Source organism: Haplochromis burtoni, unplaced genomic scaffold (assembly GCF_018398535.1).
Source record: "Haplochromis burtoni strain Fernald_Lab_line unplaced genomic scaffold, NCSU_Asbu1 Contig_9, whole genome shotgun sequence".
NCBI lineage: Eukaryota > Metazoa > Chordata > Actinopteri > Cichliformes > Cichlidae > Haplochromis > Haplochromis burtoni.
In genome coordinates this window covers 3,345,982-3,364,974 of record NW_024582370.1, presented here as the reverse complement: position 1 = coordinate 3,364,974, position 18,993 = coordinate 3,345,982, and the positions used below count along the sequence as shown (strand labels likewise).

The 18,993-nt window shown below is 40.6% G+C and overlaps 2 protein-coding genes and 1 non-coding gene across 3 annotated transcripts; 1 reads left to right on the top strand and 2 right to left on the bottom strand.

The window, feature by feature from the left end:
- smc5 (structural maintenance of chromosomes 5) lies at positions 1-12,866 on the bottom strand. The gene is made up of 25 exons (XM_005914861.3): positions 12,342-12,866; positions 11,132-11,317; positions 9,894-10,035; positions 9,544-9,596; positions 9,149-9,311; positions 8,925-9,059; positions 8,633-8,773; positions 8,370-8,531; positions 7,653-7,724; positions 7,264-7,519; positions 6,975-7,129; positions 5,206-5,319; positions 5,004-5,098; positions 4,735-4,867; positions 4,393-4,566; positions 3,762-3,931; positions 3,516-3,639; positions 3,224-3,346; positions 3,004-3,129; positions 2,743-2,838; positions 2,085-2,189; positions 1,851-1,970; positions 1,185-1,364; positions 766-861; positions 1-432 (listed from the first exon to the last, which is right to left on the bottom strand). Exons 2-25 carry the CDS (start codon positions 11,296-11,298, stop codon positions 298-300), a joined length of 3,237 nt encoding a protein of 1,078 aa, XP_005914923.1. The 5' UTR covers positions 11,299-11,317; positions 12,342-12,866; the 3' UTR covers positions 1-297.
- LOC121815859 lies at positions 12,502-12,863 on the bottom strand. The gene has a single exon (XR_006055427.1).
- Positions 12,867-14,455: 1,589 nt separating the features above from the next.
- Positions 14,456-18,984, top strand: zgc:195245 (uncharacterized protein LOC565483 homolog). The gene is made up of 5 exons (XM_005914858.3): positions 14,456-14,910; positions 16,431-16,458; positions 16,833-16,929; positions 17,045-17,189; positions 17,306-18,984. Exons 1-5 carry the CDS (start codon positions 14,887-14,889, stop codon positions 17,405-17,407), a joined length of 396 nt encoding a protein of 131 aa, XP_005914920.1. The 5' UTR covers positions 14,456-14,886; the 3' UTR covers positions 17,408-18,984.
- Positions 18,985-18,993: the final 9 nt, after the last annotated feature.

Genomic DNA, 18,993 nt, shown 5'->3' with positions numbered 1-18,993 from the left:
AAGAGAAACAGCAGTACATTTTATTCAAATATATAAACACGAGCCAACTGTTAAAGACACATATGACACAAGATATTGGCTGCATAAATAAGAAAATGTGCAAATGATGAAAACTAATGACAGATATTATGTGTGAACACTTTTCTCTTAATCTGATTTATAGATGCCAAATACAATTAAAACAAAAACAAAAAACTGCAAAAATGGCAGATTAAGGATTCTGAACATTAAGTGAAAAAATACACCCAATAATTCTTTTTAAAAGAGTTTCAAGGAGCACAGGTCATTCCAGGGGGCTCATGCCCTGGCTTTTCTGTCAAGACACCGTCTGACGAAAGCCCTCTCGTCCCACTGGTTGGGGGAGAGCATGTGGGGGCCGTTATGGATGCAAAGGATGGTCATCTCCTCGGCATACGTAAGATTCTGCAGCAGCTGTAGGCAAACACAGCAGGAAGAAATTAAGAGCACTGGGCTGTCGTGCATTCATATAAAACAAAAAAAATATTTCAAGATTAAATAAAATAAAAAACCTAATACTATTATCTGAATACACTGAGCTCTTTAGAACCCATTCTTTTACAAACATTTGTATGGCTAAGTGCTTGATTTTATATACCTGTGGCAATCTGACTCAAAGATGAAGTGATGCAGCCCAATACTTTAGTCCAAACAGTCTGACTATTTGGCATAAAGTGGCACATAAACAGCTCCTTGGTACCGCTGGGACTTTCAGTCAGGCAGTCTGCATGAACATAGAACACTTACTTTAGGTGTTATGAAGAAGTACTGGGACGTTGTCTCTTTGCAGGCTGTGCGGACCACAATGTCAAAGACTCTTCTTTCATTTACAGGATCCATTCCCTGCATAAAGAAACAGGTGGGCTCAGACTCTTTAATAAAGGCAATTGATGACTACTGTTGTGTGAATGCCTGTCGGCGTGATCTGAGTTCTATTTATTAAAGTTGTTAAAATGTTAATTTCATGAAAGCAGCGGCACATAAGCTGTGCTCTTTTCAAATCTGTCTGTGTGAAGTGGTTTGCACATAAATAAATGTGTGCAGGAAAAGAAGAAAATGGGCAGTAAAGAGAAACTCGTACCTGGGTTTCCCTAATAATTACACTACCTGCAGCTCATGTGCACCTTTGTTACGGTCGCACTGTTGAGACTGTGTGTAAGAACTACCTGATTGATCTCATCCACCACTCTGAAGGGACAGCGGTTGAGCTCCTGCAAGGCCATGAGGTAAAGCATGGTGGAGACGCTGCGCTCTCCTCCACTCTGATGGTAAGGCGTCAGCTCGTGGAGCTGGGTGGTGGCGTGAAACTTCACCCGGATGCGGATCCCGTACTTGTCGTACTCCTCCTGCAGTGGAAAGACCCAGTATTCTCTTTTTTTTGTTTCTAAAGACACTCATAAAAATCGTATCCACTCACAAAAAAGTGGATAAGATTTTTTGCAAGCTGTATTTAATCATCAATAAATCTACTGAATTGATGTGAGTACGACCGCATGAGAGATAACTGTCCTACCGCTGATAAACTGGACAATTTAAGTTTCATTATTTTAAGTCTAGAGGACACTAATATATTCAGTTAAACTAAATTCATGCTGAATTATGAAGAAATATAATGTGAAAAATAATAAGGCAACCCCATCTATATTTTTAACCTTTCCAATTTGATGCATCCGTTAAAAATATGGATACAGTTTAATATTTCCCTCAGTTAAACAGCCTACCATGTCTATTCAAAATTCAGTTTTCAATGAACTTGTGCTCAATCATAAGTGGTTAAAGGTGATGCAAAGGGAGACCTCTACCTCAGCAGTGTGCTGTGACTCTGCGATTACCTCATTCTCTGAATGCAGATCAACTTCTCCTGCACACTGCATGGAGCGAAAGAAAGCACTGAACTTCTCGTTTATCTGTTCAACCAGATGTTTCAGAGGATTAAGCCAGCGTTCCTTAGCCTGTGACACAGAAGAAAAAAAGTCCAAATATACACATCATTACAGCCCAATGCCATTCTGTCACACAACAAATGATAAACTGGACAATTTCTGTGAAACCAGGTAATCACTCGCCTCAGATATGTTCTGTCGGTAGGCATTCAGGGCGTTGCTCTTTTCTTCCAGCTCTTTCTCCATTTGTTTAATCTCCTGCTCTCTCCTGTTGTACTCATCGACAACCTTTCAAGTCAAGAGAGGTTCAATATTTGTATATATTTATATTTAATATTTCAAATAAGAACATAAATGGAATAAACTGTTAAGTAAAAATAAAACTAATTGTCTGAACAAAAGGGCATTTTTAAGGTCTAATGCAGGGGTGTAAAACATAAGGCCCGGGGGTCAGTATCAGCCCAGCAAAGATTCCAATCCGGTCCACTGGACAGTTACAAAAACAAACAAGCTTACAATTTAAACCATGCTGATATTTGTTTAATTTACTACAGCAGCATTTCCTTATTATGCAGAAAAATAAGAAATACTGTTGCTTCTTTTTCTTTTCTAAATGTCTAGTGAAAGTTCTTTCTCCTGAAAGAAAGAGGAACTTTACTTGTCCGGCCCACTTAAAATCAAACTGGGCTGTGTGTGGCCCACCATGTAAAATGAATTTGGCATCCCTGTTCTAATGCATGCTTATTAACATTTCCAAACTGCTTTCTTACTGAAGTTACGACCACGCTGAAGACAGAAGTCCCGCAGCATAAATGAAGACCTGATTTCTATGCGTCCTTACATTTTCACTGAGGCCAGTGAAGCACTCGGCTCTGGAGCGCTCCTCATTCAGCATGGCATCGACCTCATCCAGCGTGTCGGGGAGCTTGCTGAAAGCCTGATTTAACAAAAAAAAAGAGCTGTGAACTCATTTGAATTTTAGGCTCTGAGGAGCTTCACTGCAGAGATTAGAATATATTATAAGGGTAATATTTTACACAGAGTGAATAGAGGGGGAAGTCTCTTTCACATATTCACCAATAAAACTGTGAAGAACACTCACATTACGCAGGTCTTCGGGTAATGACTGATCAGGCTGCATCTTACAGATCGCCTTTGCTCTCTTCAACAGCCCTTTGCATTGGTCTGTCAGCTGCACCTTTCTCTGCTCCAGACGGCTGCATTTTTGCTTAAAAAAAACCCAAACATGACAAGTAAGCATAAATCTGCGATACAAAACCTCCCGATCCTCAGACGAGCAAGCTCCCCATCTAAATATTTACATCAGTGGTCCTCAGCTCAGAGGCACCTTCTCTGCAGTCATTCTCCAGCTTGTTCTTCTCTGCCGTCAGCCCCACCGTCTCCAACGCCAGATGCACCTTCTCCATCGTCAGCTTGGCTCTCAGCTGAAGGTCATGCAGACAAGTGAATAGAAAAAAATGCAATCGTGAAATTATTAAATCGTAGATGTTTTCAATAATATCTGCTATAAAGATGATATAAAAACAGAGAAGGGCTTAATGCCATTCTACCACAGCTAACACAAGCAATGCAGTCAGGTTCCCTTATTCATACCTTCATTTGGGCCATGAATGCAGTCACTATGGTCACTTTCTCAGCATTTACAGCTGCAATTTTCTCTTTAGTCTCCTCCTCAATCTTTGTCAGGTCAATAATATTCTGCTCCATCTGCTTCAGACTAAACACAGAGACAGATGAGTTTTTGAAATCTCATAACCAAGCTGATGCCTCTGTGAAGATCATTTAAGACATATGACAAAAGTCACTGTTAAGCATTTTGTCCCTTTAAATGAAGCTTACCTGTCCTGTTTGGTACTAATTTTCTGCTCCAGTTGTCGTTTTTTCCCCTTTAGTTCAGAGAGACCCTTCTTCTCTGCCAACAGCTCATTGTCACGGCGGTCCAGTGCGACGGCTTCCTTCTGCAAGGCCTTCATCCGCTCGTCGATGTCTCGCAGCTTTGACTCACAGGACTGGTCGCACAGGAGAATGAAGCAAATGTTTAAAAAAAGTTTGCAGAAAACAAGTGAAAAGTAGGTCACCTAAGTTTTGCTAAAGTGTGCAGTTACACACAAAACTTTTTTTCATCAGTTTTGCATGAAGGGTTTTTGGTAATTTCCCCCTTAAAACAAACCCGGCTCATTTTGCCTGCCTAGTATTGTCCAAATTGCCTAACACTGAAGCAATCAACCCCCTCGATCGGACATGCCCCTCAGTGTTTCAGAGCACATTTATTAACTATTTTAAAACCTAATCTTATACACTTGGTGAATTTTGTTAATCCTTGAGTGGTTTAAAGCACATTTTTCTGTTACATGACAAACTCAAAGCGCACATTTATTACTGCTTTACACGGACTTTAAGCAATATAACATACTGAAATGTCTTGAGGTGCTGCTGTCGTTCCAGCTCTCTTCACACAACTGTTTCCTACCTTCATCTGCTGCTCTAGCTGCCGTTTCTCTTCAGCATCCACAGTGATGGTGAGGTACTGGGAAGGGTGCACCACAGAGTTGCTGGTGCTTATCTTGTTTGAGTAAAAGGACCTTTTGACAGTGTACCTCTCCTCTGTTGTGTACAGCACCTTGAGGTAGGGCTCCTCAATCACCTGAACAAGACAGATCGGGGTCAGTGTCAAAGTCTTTCCACCACAAAAGCAATAAATACAACCAAAGTTAAAAGCGACGGACTCCCAGGAGATTTTGATGTTAAGGAGAACAATGTGGGGTTTTATTAGTTTACATTAAGAAGCTTTTTTTTTTGAAGACAAGCGTACCGTTTTAATCATGGATTTGGTTCGCTCATTGCCCACTGGCACGTCATGCACCCTGTACTGGTGACAGAGGTAACTCATGACCTCATCGGGGGCGTCAAACATCTCTCGGAGGTAGGTGAAGAACCCAAAACGCCTGAAAGCCAGTAAGAAGAAGTAAAAAGATGCAGCAGATGCACGGATACATCAGGATAAAAAAGAACAACAACAACAACAAAAAAACAATACTGTATCGATTTTTAAAAAACTGAACTAAATTTATTTTCTCTCACCTCAGGGACTCAATATTTCGGGATGGCGGTCGCTTAGAACATGACTCCTCCGGAGCACAGATGGAGTTCACCTTCAAGTTCATCTTGTCACGGACCTGAGGGTCACCACAGATCAAACACATCATTAGCTTCACTAACATTTCTAATCGGATGAAATATTTTCCTCCAAGCAGGCGACGTCGGCAGCCTGCAGCATTCTGACCTCGATCATAAACTTCTCCATGTCGTCTTTCCTCTGGAAAACGAACGCACGGAGGTCGTGGAATGAGATGTGGTTCTCCACATACTTAGCAAAGCGGTGATCCTTCACATTGATCTGTAAAATAGAGAGCGAGTTAACAAAAGTAAACCAATCCAAACACTTAACAAGGAAGTCTTCGTTTATCCTGTGAGATGCAATGTGTTTGGTGTTTGGTAGGGTGGTTCGGTATCACATCATCTGATATAATGCCAGTTATGAATTTTTAAGCGATGGAAAAGTGTCTCATCACACCTCGTGCCACTCTGATGGTGATTCAGCAGCTAAAAAAGGAGCTACTACAACAAACTCCAGCAGAGCACAACACTAAGAAAACTGTTCCCGCTGAAGGTGGAAAGAAACTTGTTTCACCACTTCAGTCAAACAACAGAGACATTTGCAAGTTACACCTGAATTATACTTCTGTGTCAGAGCTACATTATAACTTGTGCCATAACCAGAATCCCATTTTAGCCCTAATCACTGAACTGGGAGTTCTGGCAACACTGAATAGGGTGTGTTCATTCTTCCTCTTTTGCACTAAATAGTGCCTATTTAGCCAATTTAAAGTAGCACCTTGTATACGATATTCAAATGATAAACACACACTAGTGTTAGGCAACATGCTTACCCTCCCATCAAGGCCCAGCTACACAATTTCACGTGTTTTGGCACTGCCAACAATTGAACAGTACTTGGAAGAACATTTTCGAGGCCCTGCCATTGTTGCAGAATCACTGTAGTACCTCTCCATCTTCAGAGTAACTCAGAGAGTACCTTAGAAAAATACTTTCTATGCTGCAGTTAGAAAAAGTGAGGTAGAACAGAGTGAACTCTCTGTGAAACTTTTGAGTGACTCAGTCATCATTGAATATGTTAAAAACAGCCATAAAATGCATCCATTGTTTGTATTGTGGTGCATTTAAACTGATTGTGAGTAAAGGAGAAGCCCACCCCATTCATCTGTACTATGTTTGTCTTGTGAATATCCACCCTAGTGGGTTTTTCTTTTTCATTGTCTCTTGTAGCTGTAATCTCAGGGCTGGGTGTGGGGAACGTTTTTATTGTTTTTCTCTCTTATCAGAAAACTAAAAATAACGTTTAAGAATTTTCATGAAAAGCACCACATAGGCTACTTTCGTTCTAGTGTCACTGTATATAATGCTGTGTCACTACTATTGCACAATAATGCTGCTGGCACCCTGTGGCAATGCAGTCATGTTCTGAAGGAGCTAGTCTGCCAGCAACGACAGCAGCTTGTTGGAAAAAAAGAAAGGAAAATATATTTCATTTTGTTTATACTAATAAATTCAGCTGAGTGCAAGCTGCAATCACTGATAAAACATTATTCAGTTTTTTTATAACATCCGTGAAATATCATGATATAATTTTGAGGCTATATCACCCACCCCTCTTGAACCATTTATAAGCAGTATATGATCATTTAATAAGTGGCTTTTCTCAACTGGAAAACAGAAACATGGCTGAAATTCATCATTAAACGTGGAGAAAGAATCATGGATTTAAATGCTTTTAGATACGAGTTGTTTGTTAAATCAGAACCTGATCTCATGAGTTTGTCAGGGGTTTTTTTCACTTCTATAATTTAGGGCTGTTGAAAACACATTGGCACACTTCCATCTAAACTGCACGTGAAACATCTGCATAGCTTCTAAATGCTACAGAGAGCGCTTTACGTGCAGCACGTCCTGTCACAGTTCAGTGAAACTCACCACCAGCATCATGGGCTCGTGGACGTTTCCACGAAAGAGTTGCTTGTTCTGTCTGAGCCACTGGAGGGCAGCGTGTGTGTCCCTGTGACGTCCTCGCAGCTTCTCCACTTTGGCATTCATCATGTTGTTCATGTCGTTGAGCTTCTTCTCCAACACTGATAAAGAAAATAGAATAGAATCTACATGTAAAGCTGTTGCACATAATGTGCTTTTGTCAGTGAAATGTGCTCCAAAAAAAGAAAACAAAAGAAGTCATCTTTGTTTATGCAAATTGTTTTGGGAAGCTCACTTCTAGATTCAGCACAAAGGTTGTCCTTCTCCCTGCGCAGGTCGCCCTTCTCCCCTTCGATCTTGGCTCTCTCCTCCTGAATGCGCCTCAGATCAGCGTTGACGGCGTTGATGCGCGGGGTTACATCCGGCTGGTCGCCAACTTTGGCAAGCTCCGCCTTCAGGTCTTCGATGGTTCTTCTGGTGTTGCTGATTCGCTTCTGGTGGTCTTCCTCCTCCATCTGCTTAAGTCTGCATTTTTGTTTAATATCGTCAATCTGCAGAGAGGAGTGGAGAGAGCAGTCGTGTATTAACAAAAGTCTGCTTTATGTCAATTAAGTACAAGATAAAAAGCACAACGTTTTATTAATTTAGTCTGTACCAAATGTAAAAACAAAAACACAGCCGCACCTCTTTGTTTTTTCGATCCAGCTGATCTTGTTTCTGTTTGCACTTCAGCGAGGCTTCTTTGATGGCAGCAGTCTGAAAAACAACAACCTCATCTTCACCACCATCATTACAGGACTTGTGAACTGAAATTGCAATATGAACTTATTTTACAGTCTCTAATTCAGAGTTCATTTACTACAAAATCATCATCATCATTTATTTATATAGCACTTTAAAAGCACACCTGGTAGACCAAAGTGCTCTACAATACAAATATGCATATAGTAATAAGATAGCAGAAACCAGACGTAGCAATAAAATTAATTTAAAAAAAAAAGTCAGTTACCCACAGAGTTAAAAGCCAGGGAATAAAAACAGGTTTTTAATAAAGACTTAAAAACTGGCACTGATGTAGCCTGTCTAATATGGAGAGGAAGGTTATTCCAAAGCATCGGCGCTGCAACAGAGAACGCTCGGTCTCCTCCAAGTTTCAGCTGTGACTTTGGGACCGAAAGCAGCAACAGCTCAGCTGACCGAAGGGAACGAGTGGGGACGTGGGGCTTCAACAGGTCAGACAAATAAACAGGTGCCAAACCATTTAGAGAGATTTAAAAACCAATAAAAGGATTTTAAAACGGATTCTAAATTGTATTGAATAAATTTAGAAAAAAATAATGTATCCCTGCATCTGCTCGTGAAACTGGACGCGTTACAGAGTACCAGCCTTTGATTTGTCACCTTATCCTTTATCTGTGCCTCTGTTGGCTTCAGCTGCTCGTCAATCTGTTGGATCTTCTTCACCATAGGCGCCTGGGTCTGCTTCAGGCTTGAAAGCTGCTTTCTGGCCTCGTCGCGCTCCTTCTTCACACCCTCAAGTTCCTTACGGGTGGTCTCGTACTCCTAATATCACAAGGAAACAGAAACAGCTTACACAGTTAATTCAGTTTCTCTCTCCACATGTGCGCTGTGCTCATTTCTCTTGTTTACACTCGACCACTCACCACCCATGGTTTCTTCTTCTCGAGCAACTCGATTACATCCAGATGCCTCTTTTTTTCGTAGTAACGGTTTACATCGTGTTTATTCCTTTCATTTCGCTGCTTGGCTTTCTCCAGGAAGCTTGCTTTCTCCTTCACAACGTTCTACAGAGAAGCAAAGAGCCATGTTGCCGTTACATGTCTTTAAGAGGAGGACAACTTAAAAAACGAACATGCATGAATTTTGTTGCAGTTTTTTTCTTCTTATTTCTACCACATCAAACTTTGCCTGTTGGATCACTGGCTTTGAGCTTACCTCCAGTTCTCGTTCTTTATTGCGGAAGTTTTTGAGCTCACAGTGGTATTCATACATCTCTGGTGGGCCCACTGACTTCTCAGTTGCTTCCAGCAACTCAATTTTGGACATCTTGGCAAATTCGCCCACTTTTTCCTGCGTGGGGGAAAAAAGCCAGTAAAACAGTGATGAAACTGTATATTTTTGCATCTGTGCAGCTTTATGTTGCAGATGTATAAACATACCTGAGGTAGAAACTGACAGAGGTTGCTGACTTGGATGCGCAGAGCTTTGACTTCCTCTTCCACCGCCTTCTGGCTGCACTGCCGATCATTCAACATCCACAGAGACTGATTGTTCTCCGCATGTATCTCTCTAAAAATCACCACATTACCACCTCTTTTGTACCTTCAAAAACAAAAACAAAGGCTAGCGTTTAGAGTCATATCACTATGCTGAACATGATAACGCAGGTGATGTAACAACTTCTGGCAAATTTTCATTTCATTTTTGAAAAGATGAAAAGGTTCAGAATTCAAACTTCTTGTCTGAAAAGATTCATGAACAATTTCTGAAAACATGTAACGCTAACGGAGCAGTAGAGTAATGTAGCGTGTGGAATGTATTTCACATAACTTACAGTTCAATTTCAACATGGCCTTTTTTGCAACCACGCTTGACATAGAGCCCAACCTTTAAAAAAACAAAGCACCATTCAATAATCATAGTCAACAAATGCAGTATCTGCTATGTGAGCTCAATTCAAAGTATCATATTTTGACTGTTAAAGGGGCGGGGAGATGAGAAACAACAGTGCATGCGCTGCAAAAGAGCAATGAAAGATTTTCATAGAGGCGTGCTTATCACCACATACAGCTTGTTTACCAGTCTGCTAACATTATGTTTATTTGCTGGTCTTTTGAAAAGAAAACAAATCCGAAATACGTTTGGAGTGCATCAATCAATGACTTGCATTGCTCTGTGGCTTACCTTATCACCTCTGCCAAGAACAGCTGTCTTGCCAGCCAGACACAGACAGATGGCACACACAATGCTGGACTTTCCAGTACCATTGGCCCCGACAATCATGTTCAGATTAGGTCCAGGATGCACCACAGAGTAGTCGTACGTTCTGTGAGTACAAGGTAGACATTCAGGGGTTTCCTGCAGTGTTTTAGAGCAAAGGTGCTCCATCTCGCCTAAAATAATTGCAATCTACACTAACAGTACAAATGAACGTAATAACATAAAAGTGGCAATACTGCTATCTTACACTTCAAATGGCTGTCTGTTAGTGAGACCTGAAGTTTCCCACATACGGTACCTGTTCATCTGGTCATACTGCTTAAGCATTTGTGACAGGCAGACTCACAGTGAAATACTTATTTACAACCACTCTTATCCCTGCACAGGTTCTGCAATTTTGGAGGCTGGTTGACAATAATACAAATATGTATTACAGATTAACTAGTTAATAAATGTAGAATAGTCTGTATAGCAATGAATGTTTACTTAGTCTGCCATAATTTTCATTAAAAAAAAACTTACAGGCAGGTATGGATGACAGTAAGATGAAAATTTATACCAGTAACTGACTCTTGGTTAGTTTTCTGAGTGGAAAAGAAGCTCTGAACAGGTTATCAATATCTACTTATCATCTCTGAGTGTGAACATGGTTTAGAAACAGACTGAAAAAAGGGGATGCATGTAAATCGCTGTTAAGCTCCACTGCCTTTTTATACAGAATTTATAAGACTTAGGGTATAGGATTTTTATTGACTGGCTGGATTTGGCACTTTGCTTTAAGCTAGAGCTGCCTGTGATTCTCATCCCCTTGAAGTAGAAAGCAATGGAAACAGACGTAATGATAACGAGTTCTTAATGGGGAACCCCTTCTTTAATATATCGAGTCTATTTTAACACCCGCCTTGAATGTGACCCCTTAAATCGTACAATTAGATAGGAAAGCTCACTAAAATACCTCATTTGGACTTAACTGTAGCTGCTGGACCATATAGTCGGTCTGTAGCAGCTTCCATCAGTGGGTCTACGACCTGCTCGTGTTTACAGGGCTCAGGGTTTAACTTTTAATTGCAAACTGGTGGAAAAATGTTAGCATATATGCTATCTAGGTCATCTGGCTGTAGCTATCAGCAGGTAAATCGGGGTGTTCCGGCAGTTTCACTTTACAGACGTTGACCGCTGTCAACTGGGGAGCAGCAACTTACAGGAAGTTCTTCATGGTGATCCGAAGTATGGATCCCTCCACAAATCGACCCTCCCCCTCGAGTCCTTCGTCCTGACTGTCCGTGAAAATGCTCGATAAGCTTTTACTCGAAGTTTGTGAGCTGCTGTTAATGTGACTGAGCCTCTGCCGCTTGCTGGGTTCGGCCATGGTGACCCCAACAGGGAACCTACAAGACAACCAGGCACGTTCACGCACACGGACAGACACCTCGCGCGCTTTGCCGAGTTGCTGCTGAAAGCCGGTTGGACCAAAAAGATCACGTGTATACACAATAGCGACCACAGCGCCAAAGCTATCGCGAGATATGAATTTTACCCATACAATAACAAACGTACAGCATGCACCTAAAATGTTTGATTTCCAAATGATAACATACTATATTAGAAAATAAAAGGAGAGTAGAAAATACTCGAAAACATAATTTAACACGTGCAGGTGATGTATGTTGTGTTAGCGTTAATAAGAAAGATTTCTAATGAAGTTTGCAGTTCAGTTATGGGGAGTTTTAAATGTTATTATACCCTATCATACCCATCTATGTGTGTCTATGTTGACCAGTTTCCCCTGAAATGCAAACTGATACTGGTCCAGGCAAGATTAGTATGATGGATTAGTGCGGAGTGCGAGAGTTTAAAAACAAGTGTTATGAAGGTTTTAGATTCGATTCATTAAGTCCTAAAATATAAATTGTGGCCAAAGTGGATCATTCTGAAAATTCGAAAAGTGCCTAATGGGTTTTTTAAATTAACATCTCCACAAGTCAAAAACAGAAATGGGCGGTGATAACATTTCTGAGGATTTGGATCATCTTATCTCTGGACTGTGACTCGGTGTAGCTGTTGAGCTGGCTGCAGATCTGGAGAACCATGGACGTTGAAGGAAATTAAATTGTATTTTTTTTAGACAAGGTCAGAAAGTTCAAATCTTTGGATAGAGTTTAATAATATTTGTAAATATAACTATTTTAAAGCCAAACCCGTTTTATTTATTTTTGGGAAAACAATTAAAGCTTGTACAGTCAATCTTTGAAAATAAATACAACAGAAGTCAGTCCTTAAATGATCTAAATTACTTGATTGAATTAATCCCGTATAGCTCTGTTCCCACTCTCCCCCTTTCGCTTTGAATCGGTCGCTTTAAGGGAGGAAAAACTGCTTTTGACTAAAGAAGCAACTTTAGGACTAACACACCTAGCTGTTTTTACCAGGAAAACGAGCGTTTGGTAAGCCTTGCTTTCCTGGTATTTTCAGTCCGAAGCCTGTCTGAACTCGTTTTAACCGTTAGAATAAGCGTATGTGACGAGCAGCCGTTTCTTTAGGTCGTGCTCCTCCACGGTTCCTCCTGCTGTGGTTAGATCAGAATCGCCTCTGTACTCATTGACCACTGCGAAGCTTGAGATGAACTCAAACTCTCACAGAGCTAGTATATCTGATCAATTCATCACCTCTAACCACGGCACGGAGCGTGGAGGCCCTGAAAGTTTCTGCCGGCTGCACATCGCCACAAAGGCTCGCAAGCGCGTTTCCTATCATCTCCGGTCAGAGCAGAGCCACCTCAGACCGGATCAAATAAGATCAGTGTGTAGGTTTTTAAAATGAACACAGACACGACACACTCACACATCATTCACGCACTCACTCAAACACACAACCATTCACTCACAAGCCATTCAAACTATAAGGAATACGGAGCTTCCGCTTCCGGTTTAAAGCCAAAAGCCGCATGGGATTATGGGACATCGACTCCGACGATTATTTAGCGACATCACGTGGCCACCAGTAGTAACATAATATACATAAAACAAAATTATGAAACCATCACCTAAATCCCCAAATATATTTCATTGAATTAATTCAAATGTAGGCAAAGCTTTTTAAGTGTTAAAAGGTCTTCATCTTCTTCTGGGATCACCACAGCAGATCACCTGTGTCCCTCTTACTCTGCCCCTAGCTCTATATTCATCGTCTTTTGTCTTCCATCCACTATCCCCCCTCAGCACATGCCCAAACCATCTCTAAAATTGTTTCCAACGCTCTCAGCCTGAGTTGTCCCACTGATGTTATTTATTTCTAATCATTTCCATCCTGGTCACTCTCAGTGAAAACCTTAACATTATCAACTAGGCCTCCTGTCTTTTTTGTTAGTCCCATGATCTTCTCTCACTACCATCTTGTAAACCTTCCCTTTCACTCACTCTGCTCTGCTTCTGTCAGAAATCCCCAACACTCGACCCTCCCTGCACTCTCTTCTTCGCCTCTCTGTTGCTTTGGATGGTTGATCCCATAAATTACTTCCGTTTACCATTATTTCCTTTTACCATCCATGATGGGATGGTAAACGGAAGTAATGGTAAACGGAAGTAATGGTAAAAGAGAGAGAGAGTTATGTAAAATAAGTTTAAAATTTTCTTACTTCCTCCTGTTTTTGATGGTCTTATATTATGTTATGTAATAGAATACTTTCTAACTGTTCCCTTTGGCAAATTCTGTGTGTCTTTATGAGCCAGCAGAATATAATAAGAATAAAGATTTATTTTAATATATATATATTTTAATATATATATATATATATATATATATATATATATATATGTGTTATTTATATATATATATATATATATATATATATATATAATATATATATATATATTAAAGTATGTAGACTAAACCCCACCAGATGACATTTCAGCTTGTATTTATACAACAAGAATTAATCTATTCTTGTTCTTGTTTAGTGTTTATGCCACAGATACATTTAACATAACTATAATGGACCTAACAACTATAAATAAATACAAAATAACTATTTTTGTAGGGTATTTGTAAGCTGAAAAACACAGAAATAGATACAGCATGTGGAAGTCTTTGTGTCCTCAGAACTGATTAAGAAAAGACTGTGTTGTGACTACACATACACTGATACACACTTAAATACATGCAGTGTGATGTATGTGTGTATCGTCATAAGTCTAACCTGAATAAAGTGTTTAGTCAGTATTGTTTTTTAGTAAAACATTCAAACCTCCCTAACTGCTACAAAAAAGTGAATTTAAAGTACAAATACATCAGCGCATGGTTGAAGATGTAAAGATGTGAGCACAGTGGCACAAACTTTCACAGCTCCTGTATGAGAGTGAAAACACAGTCATTCACAAACAACAAATGACAATGCATTCACACAGTCTTCTTGCACATTTTGATATCTGTACCAGTTTATTTACCAGTACCAGTTTCTTATAGATCTAACCAGTAAACATTCACAAAGTTTATGGCAGGACATTTCCGGTTGTACTTGGGTTTTCTATGATCGTCTCAGTCCCCAAACTGTGACAACCATCACCATATTATGTTTCTTTGAAGACCTTTGTTGCTGGACTGTCTGTCAGTGCTAATGGGCTGGGAGGAAGAGGAGTCGACTGGTAATAGTACCGTGTTAGGTTGGTTTTAAGCTGCATTTGTGTCAGCGGCAATTACCTAATCTAACATCTTATGCCGTGTGGGGGTTGTGAAGTAATCTAGAATGGCGTAATAAGATTTCAGTGTCTACTACCACTATTGACTACTGCTAGATGGCACATTGAGTCTGTGGATCTGTCATCAACAACATGCTGGCCTTGGATGCAGCAAGGAAAAAGACGATTGACCGACGGAGTGAGGACGTGCAATTCTTTTAGCAATGGACTAAAACAGGAACGCTGCTGCTGGGCACAAGACAGTGGGCCTCCACCATCCTGCCATGGAGGGGTCAGCTGTAAAAAAAGTGAGTTTTCTAGTTGTTTACTTGCAGCGCTGCCGCCGTCTAGTGAGTGAGAGATCAGTGTCTGGTCTGATGTCCATCTGTCAAAGGTTTAGTTCACCTTTGGTCAGACCACATGTGTTGCTTCAGTGGGCTTACAGTCAAAGTTTATTGTGATTAAAGTACGTAGATGTTATGTAACTTTTCATATGATGGACACTTTGACCACAAATATATAAACTGTGCCTTCTTACAGAATCTTGTTATTGCAGATTAAATATTATTGACACTAATACTCAACAAGTTCATTATAGTTATTTTTAATCTCTGTTATTATGAAACTATATATGTTAGCAGCACAATGTCTGTTTTCATTAAAGACTTTTCTGCATTTTTATGTGTTTTAAACACAAAATTCATTGTGCATATTTTAGCTCCATGGTGGGCATTTAAATGCTGTCTCGAAGTCCGAATTGTTCTGATCAGTGAGCTGATTTGAACATTTGATATAATATTATTGCAATGTCAAAACATTGCTGTTCAATCTTTGATCAAAGTCACATCTGAAGTGATTACATAACAAGGTCATCTTGGAGCCTGGATGGTTTTACATAAGAACAAACAGCCTGAAGATACAAGGCAGCTGTGTTGAACTTCCTAAGAAGAATAAAGTATTTTAATCTGGCAGCAACATTATAATGATTAATGGTCAAAAAAACGTATCTTTTGACTGATTCAGTCCAACAGACAGATTGCTTAGTATCACAGAGCGGCATCGTCAAGCTAACTTCTGACACTTCAGAGCATTTCTTCAAGTAGGTGAGAGCTTCCTGTAATCCATCTGAAACCTTCAGGCCTTAATTGGAACACTGGCTTTCATCAGGCCTTACACCTGACTGGTTATCTCCCCTGCAGGGGCCCAAAATGCCCTGAATCTGGAGGCTTATAACTACAGCAGGAATAGTAAAAGGCACAATACCAAATACAGAGTTTGGGATCATATTTCAGCTGTTGGACTTGTTTATGTCAGCGTCTTGGTCTTATTGGCTTGCCTGACTTTGCCTGAGAAACGCGAGTCATAACAGCATCTGCCATCTGCTCCCTGGTCGCTGTAATCTGTGTCTCCTGGCTATCCGGTTTCAGTGGGTGTGGCAGAAGTAAACGATTGTGTTACAACCACGTTTTCCTTCCACTGTAAGTGGCCTGACTCTGTGTGGTTACATCATTTTATTTGCCACTACAAATAAAGCTCTCTGTCACACACCAAAACTGCATAACTACCTCTCTGACAGACTGGCAGAGCTGTTATGTCACCTTCATTAAACGAAGCTCACGTACTTAAGCAGCACAGTAGGCACCGTCTTTTTTAGCCTTTAGCTAATTATACCCTCTGTCACATGAAGGGACGATCACAACAAAGATGTTTTGACAAACCAGGCTGTGTGCATCAGTGTTCACATGCAAAGTAATTAACTTGTGAAATCACTAACAAAGAGCTTTGTTTTTTCTTTTTCTCTTGTTTGACTTCATATGACATCTCACAGAAACTGGGATATGGGCTTCTCAAAAAAGGTAGTTTAAAGCACAAATGTTGAATGATAGATTAGATTTGATTGATAGCAGAATCATGTATATGTTACCAATCAAATATTGCTATCAGTCAAATATATAGTCGTTATAGTAGGATTAGAATTAGCTAGAAATATCATCTTTTATATTAAGTAGCTTCACCCATCAGTACTGCCGGGTGAATGAAGCAGTGTATTCTGTGTTTAAAATGATCTTCAATGACACTTCGATTAAATGTTACAATTCTGTATCTCCAACAATCAAAACTATGAGGACATTCTGTTACCATGTGATAGTTAATAACAAGGTAGAGTCAAACTTGTTTTTTTTTTCACATTATGAGCTTTAAGAAGAATTTTGAGTTGGTCCATCCACAGGTGACAGCAGCAGTGAGCAGAAGAAACTCAACGGCTCCTCAACAGAAGCGCCGAGCTATCATAACCTGCACCGAGAGCTGCTGCTCAGCCATAAACGGTACGCCGAAAACTCCTTTTACTCTGTGGTCTTAAAGTCGTCACCCACTGAAACAGAGATTGGCAGGAATTTTGTGTTTGCATGTGTCGGTAAAACTGTAGCTCTGACTTTGAAGGGGTCTGCTGCTGGAGGAGAAACCGGAGCTGAAGCGAGTGTTGGAGCAGCGCAGACTGGAGCTGCACAAGGAGGCGGAGATGGCACAACGACAGCCCTCAGACCTGGAGATGGAGCTCCGCAAGAGGCAGCAGAAACTGCAAGAGGTAAGAGGCACATAACTGAGAGGGATTTCACAAAATACTAACAGAATACAACCTGGCTCTTCTCAGGCTTTCTCTTTAACTTTGTTGGGATAAACTGATGTCCTTCTCCCCAACAGTACGAGCAGGAGGAGATCAGGCAGCGAGAGAGTCAGCAGAAGATCCCAGAGTTTGTCCGTGTGAAGGACAACCTGAGGCGCACACAGACGTTTGAGCAGTGAGGCCCTGAGGCTCTCCCATCAGCCCCTGCAGCATCTCACCATAGTGGCCCTAAATCTGGATGTTCACAGTCTACAGAGCTACATCCCGCATACACCATTTTGCTTTACGTTTCTTCACAATGTACTTTGAGTTATCACATTTTGTGTAAGCAATCACTCATACCAGGCTAACATGTAATCCAGAAATACACTATTTTGCCAAAAGCACTCTCTTGTCTGCTTTCACATGCATAGGAACTTGAGTGACATCCCATTCTTAATCTGTAGTGTTTAATATGATCTCAGCCCACCCTTTGCAGCTACAACAGACTCAACTCATCTAAGAAGGCTTTCCACAAGGTTTAGGAATGTGTTTGTGGGAATTTTTGACCATTCTTCCAGAAGGTCAAAAAATTCCATTAGTTGGATGAGAAAGCCTGGTTCACACTCTCCACTCTAATTCATCTCAAAGGTGTTCTGTCAGATTGAGATCAGGACTCTGTGCAGGTCGGTCAAGTTCCCACAAAGTTGGGAACATGAAATTGTCCAAAATGAATTGGTACGCAGAAGCATTAAGAGTTTCTTAAGGAGTCAAGCTCAACTCCTGAAAAACAACCTCACACTATAATCTTCCACTACCGAACTTTATACTTGGCACAGTGCTGTCAGACAAGTACTGTTCTCCTGGCAACTAGCAAACCCAGACTCAAGCGTGATTTGCCACTCCAGAGAACAGGTCAGTACTGCTGTAGAGTCCAGTGGCGGTGCGCTTCACACCACTGTACCTAACGCTCGTGCTTGGTTACGTGATGCTTGGATGCAGCTGCTTGGCCATGGAGACCCATTTCATGAAGCTCTCTACAGACTGTTCTTGAGCTACTCTGAAGGCCACAAGAAGTCTGGAGAGATTGACTGCAGAAAGTTGCTGACCTCTGCGCACTTTGCACCTCATCATCCGTTGACCCCATCCTTGTGATTTTTAAATGACCTACCACTTAGTGGGTGAGTTGCTTTCATTCCCAAATGTCCTCCACTTTGTTGTAATATCACTAACAGCCGACTGTTGAATATTTAGTAATGAGGAAATTCCACAAGTGGACTTGTTGCACAGGTGGCATCCTATCACTGCACCAAGCTGGAATTCACTGAGCTCCTGAGAGCAACCCATTCTTTCACAAATGTTTGTACAAGCAGTCTGCGTGCTAGGTTCTTGATTTTATCACACAAGTGATTGAAACAGCTAGACTGAATATGAATGAGTGAATACTTTTGGCAATATAGTGTACTTCCATAAAGTCAGTCACAGTTCTTTTTCTGATTGGGAAGTGAAATAATAGAGAAAGCTCGCACTGAGCTCTGAGTCTGGATTTTTTTAAAATGTTTTTCTATACTAATTATACTATTTTTTTTTCCAAATTAGTTTCACATGCTTCTTCCAGGATCAAATGAGCATGAGATATCAGTTAAGCCTGATTCTGTCCTTCGTAAAGACCATTATGCAACTGCTGAGAGGAACATTTTCAACAGAGCTGTTTTGTATGAATAAAAATTCCCCAACACTGCAAAATATGCATGTTTGTTTATTCTTCTCTGTCATGACTTGGGAT

Excerpts from the sequence above, each read along its gene's own strand:
- smc5 (XM_005914861.3), bottom strand. The coding sequence starts at position 11,298 with ATGGCCGAACCCAGCAAGCGGCAGAGGCTCAGTCACATTAACAGCAGC. Across the intron at positions 2,190-2,742 it reads TCACTGGCCTCAGTGAAAAT|GTTGTCGATGAGTACAACAG; the intron begins GTAAGGACGCAT and ends TTGACTTGAAAG. Across the intron at positions 862-1,184 it reads TGGTGGATGAGATCAATCAG|GGAATGGATCCTGTAAATGA; the intron begins GTAGTTCTTACA and ends TTCTTTATGCAG.
- zgc:195245 (XM_005914858.3), top strand. The coding sequence starts at position 14,887 with ATGGAGGGGTCAGCTGTAAAAAAA. Across the intron at positions 16,459-16,832 it reads ATATGGGCTTCTCAAAAAAG|GTGACAGCAGCAGTGAGCAG; the intron begins GTAGTTTAAAGC and ends GTCCATCCACAG. Across the intron at positions 17,190-17,305 it reads GGCAGCAGAAACTGCAAGAG|TACGAGCAGGAGGAGATCAG; the intron begins GTAAGAGGCACA and ends TCTCCCCAACAG.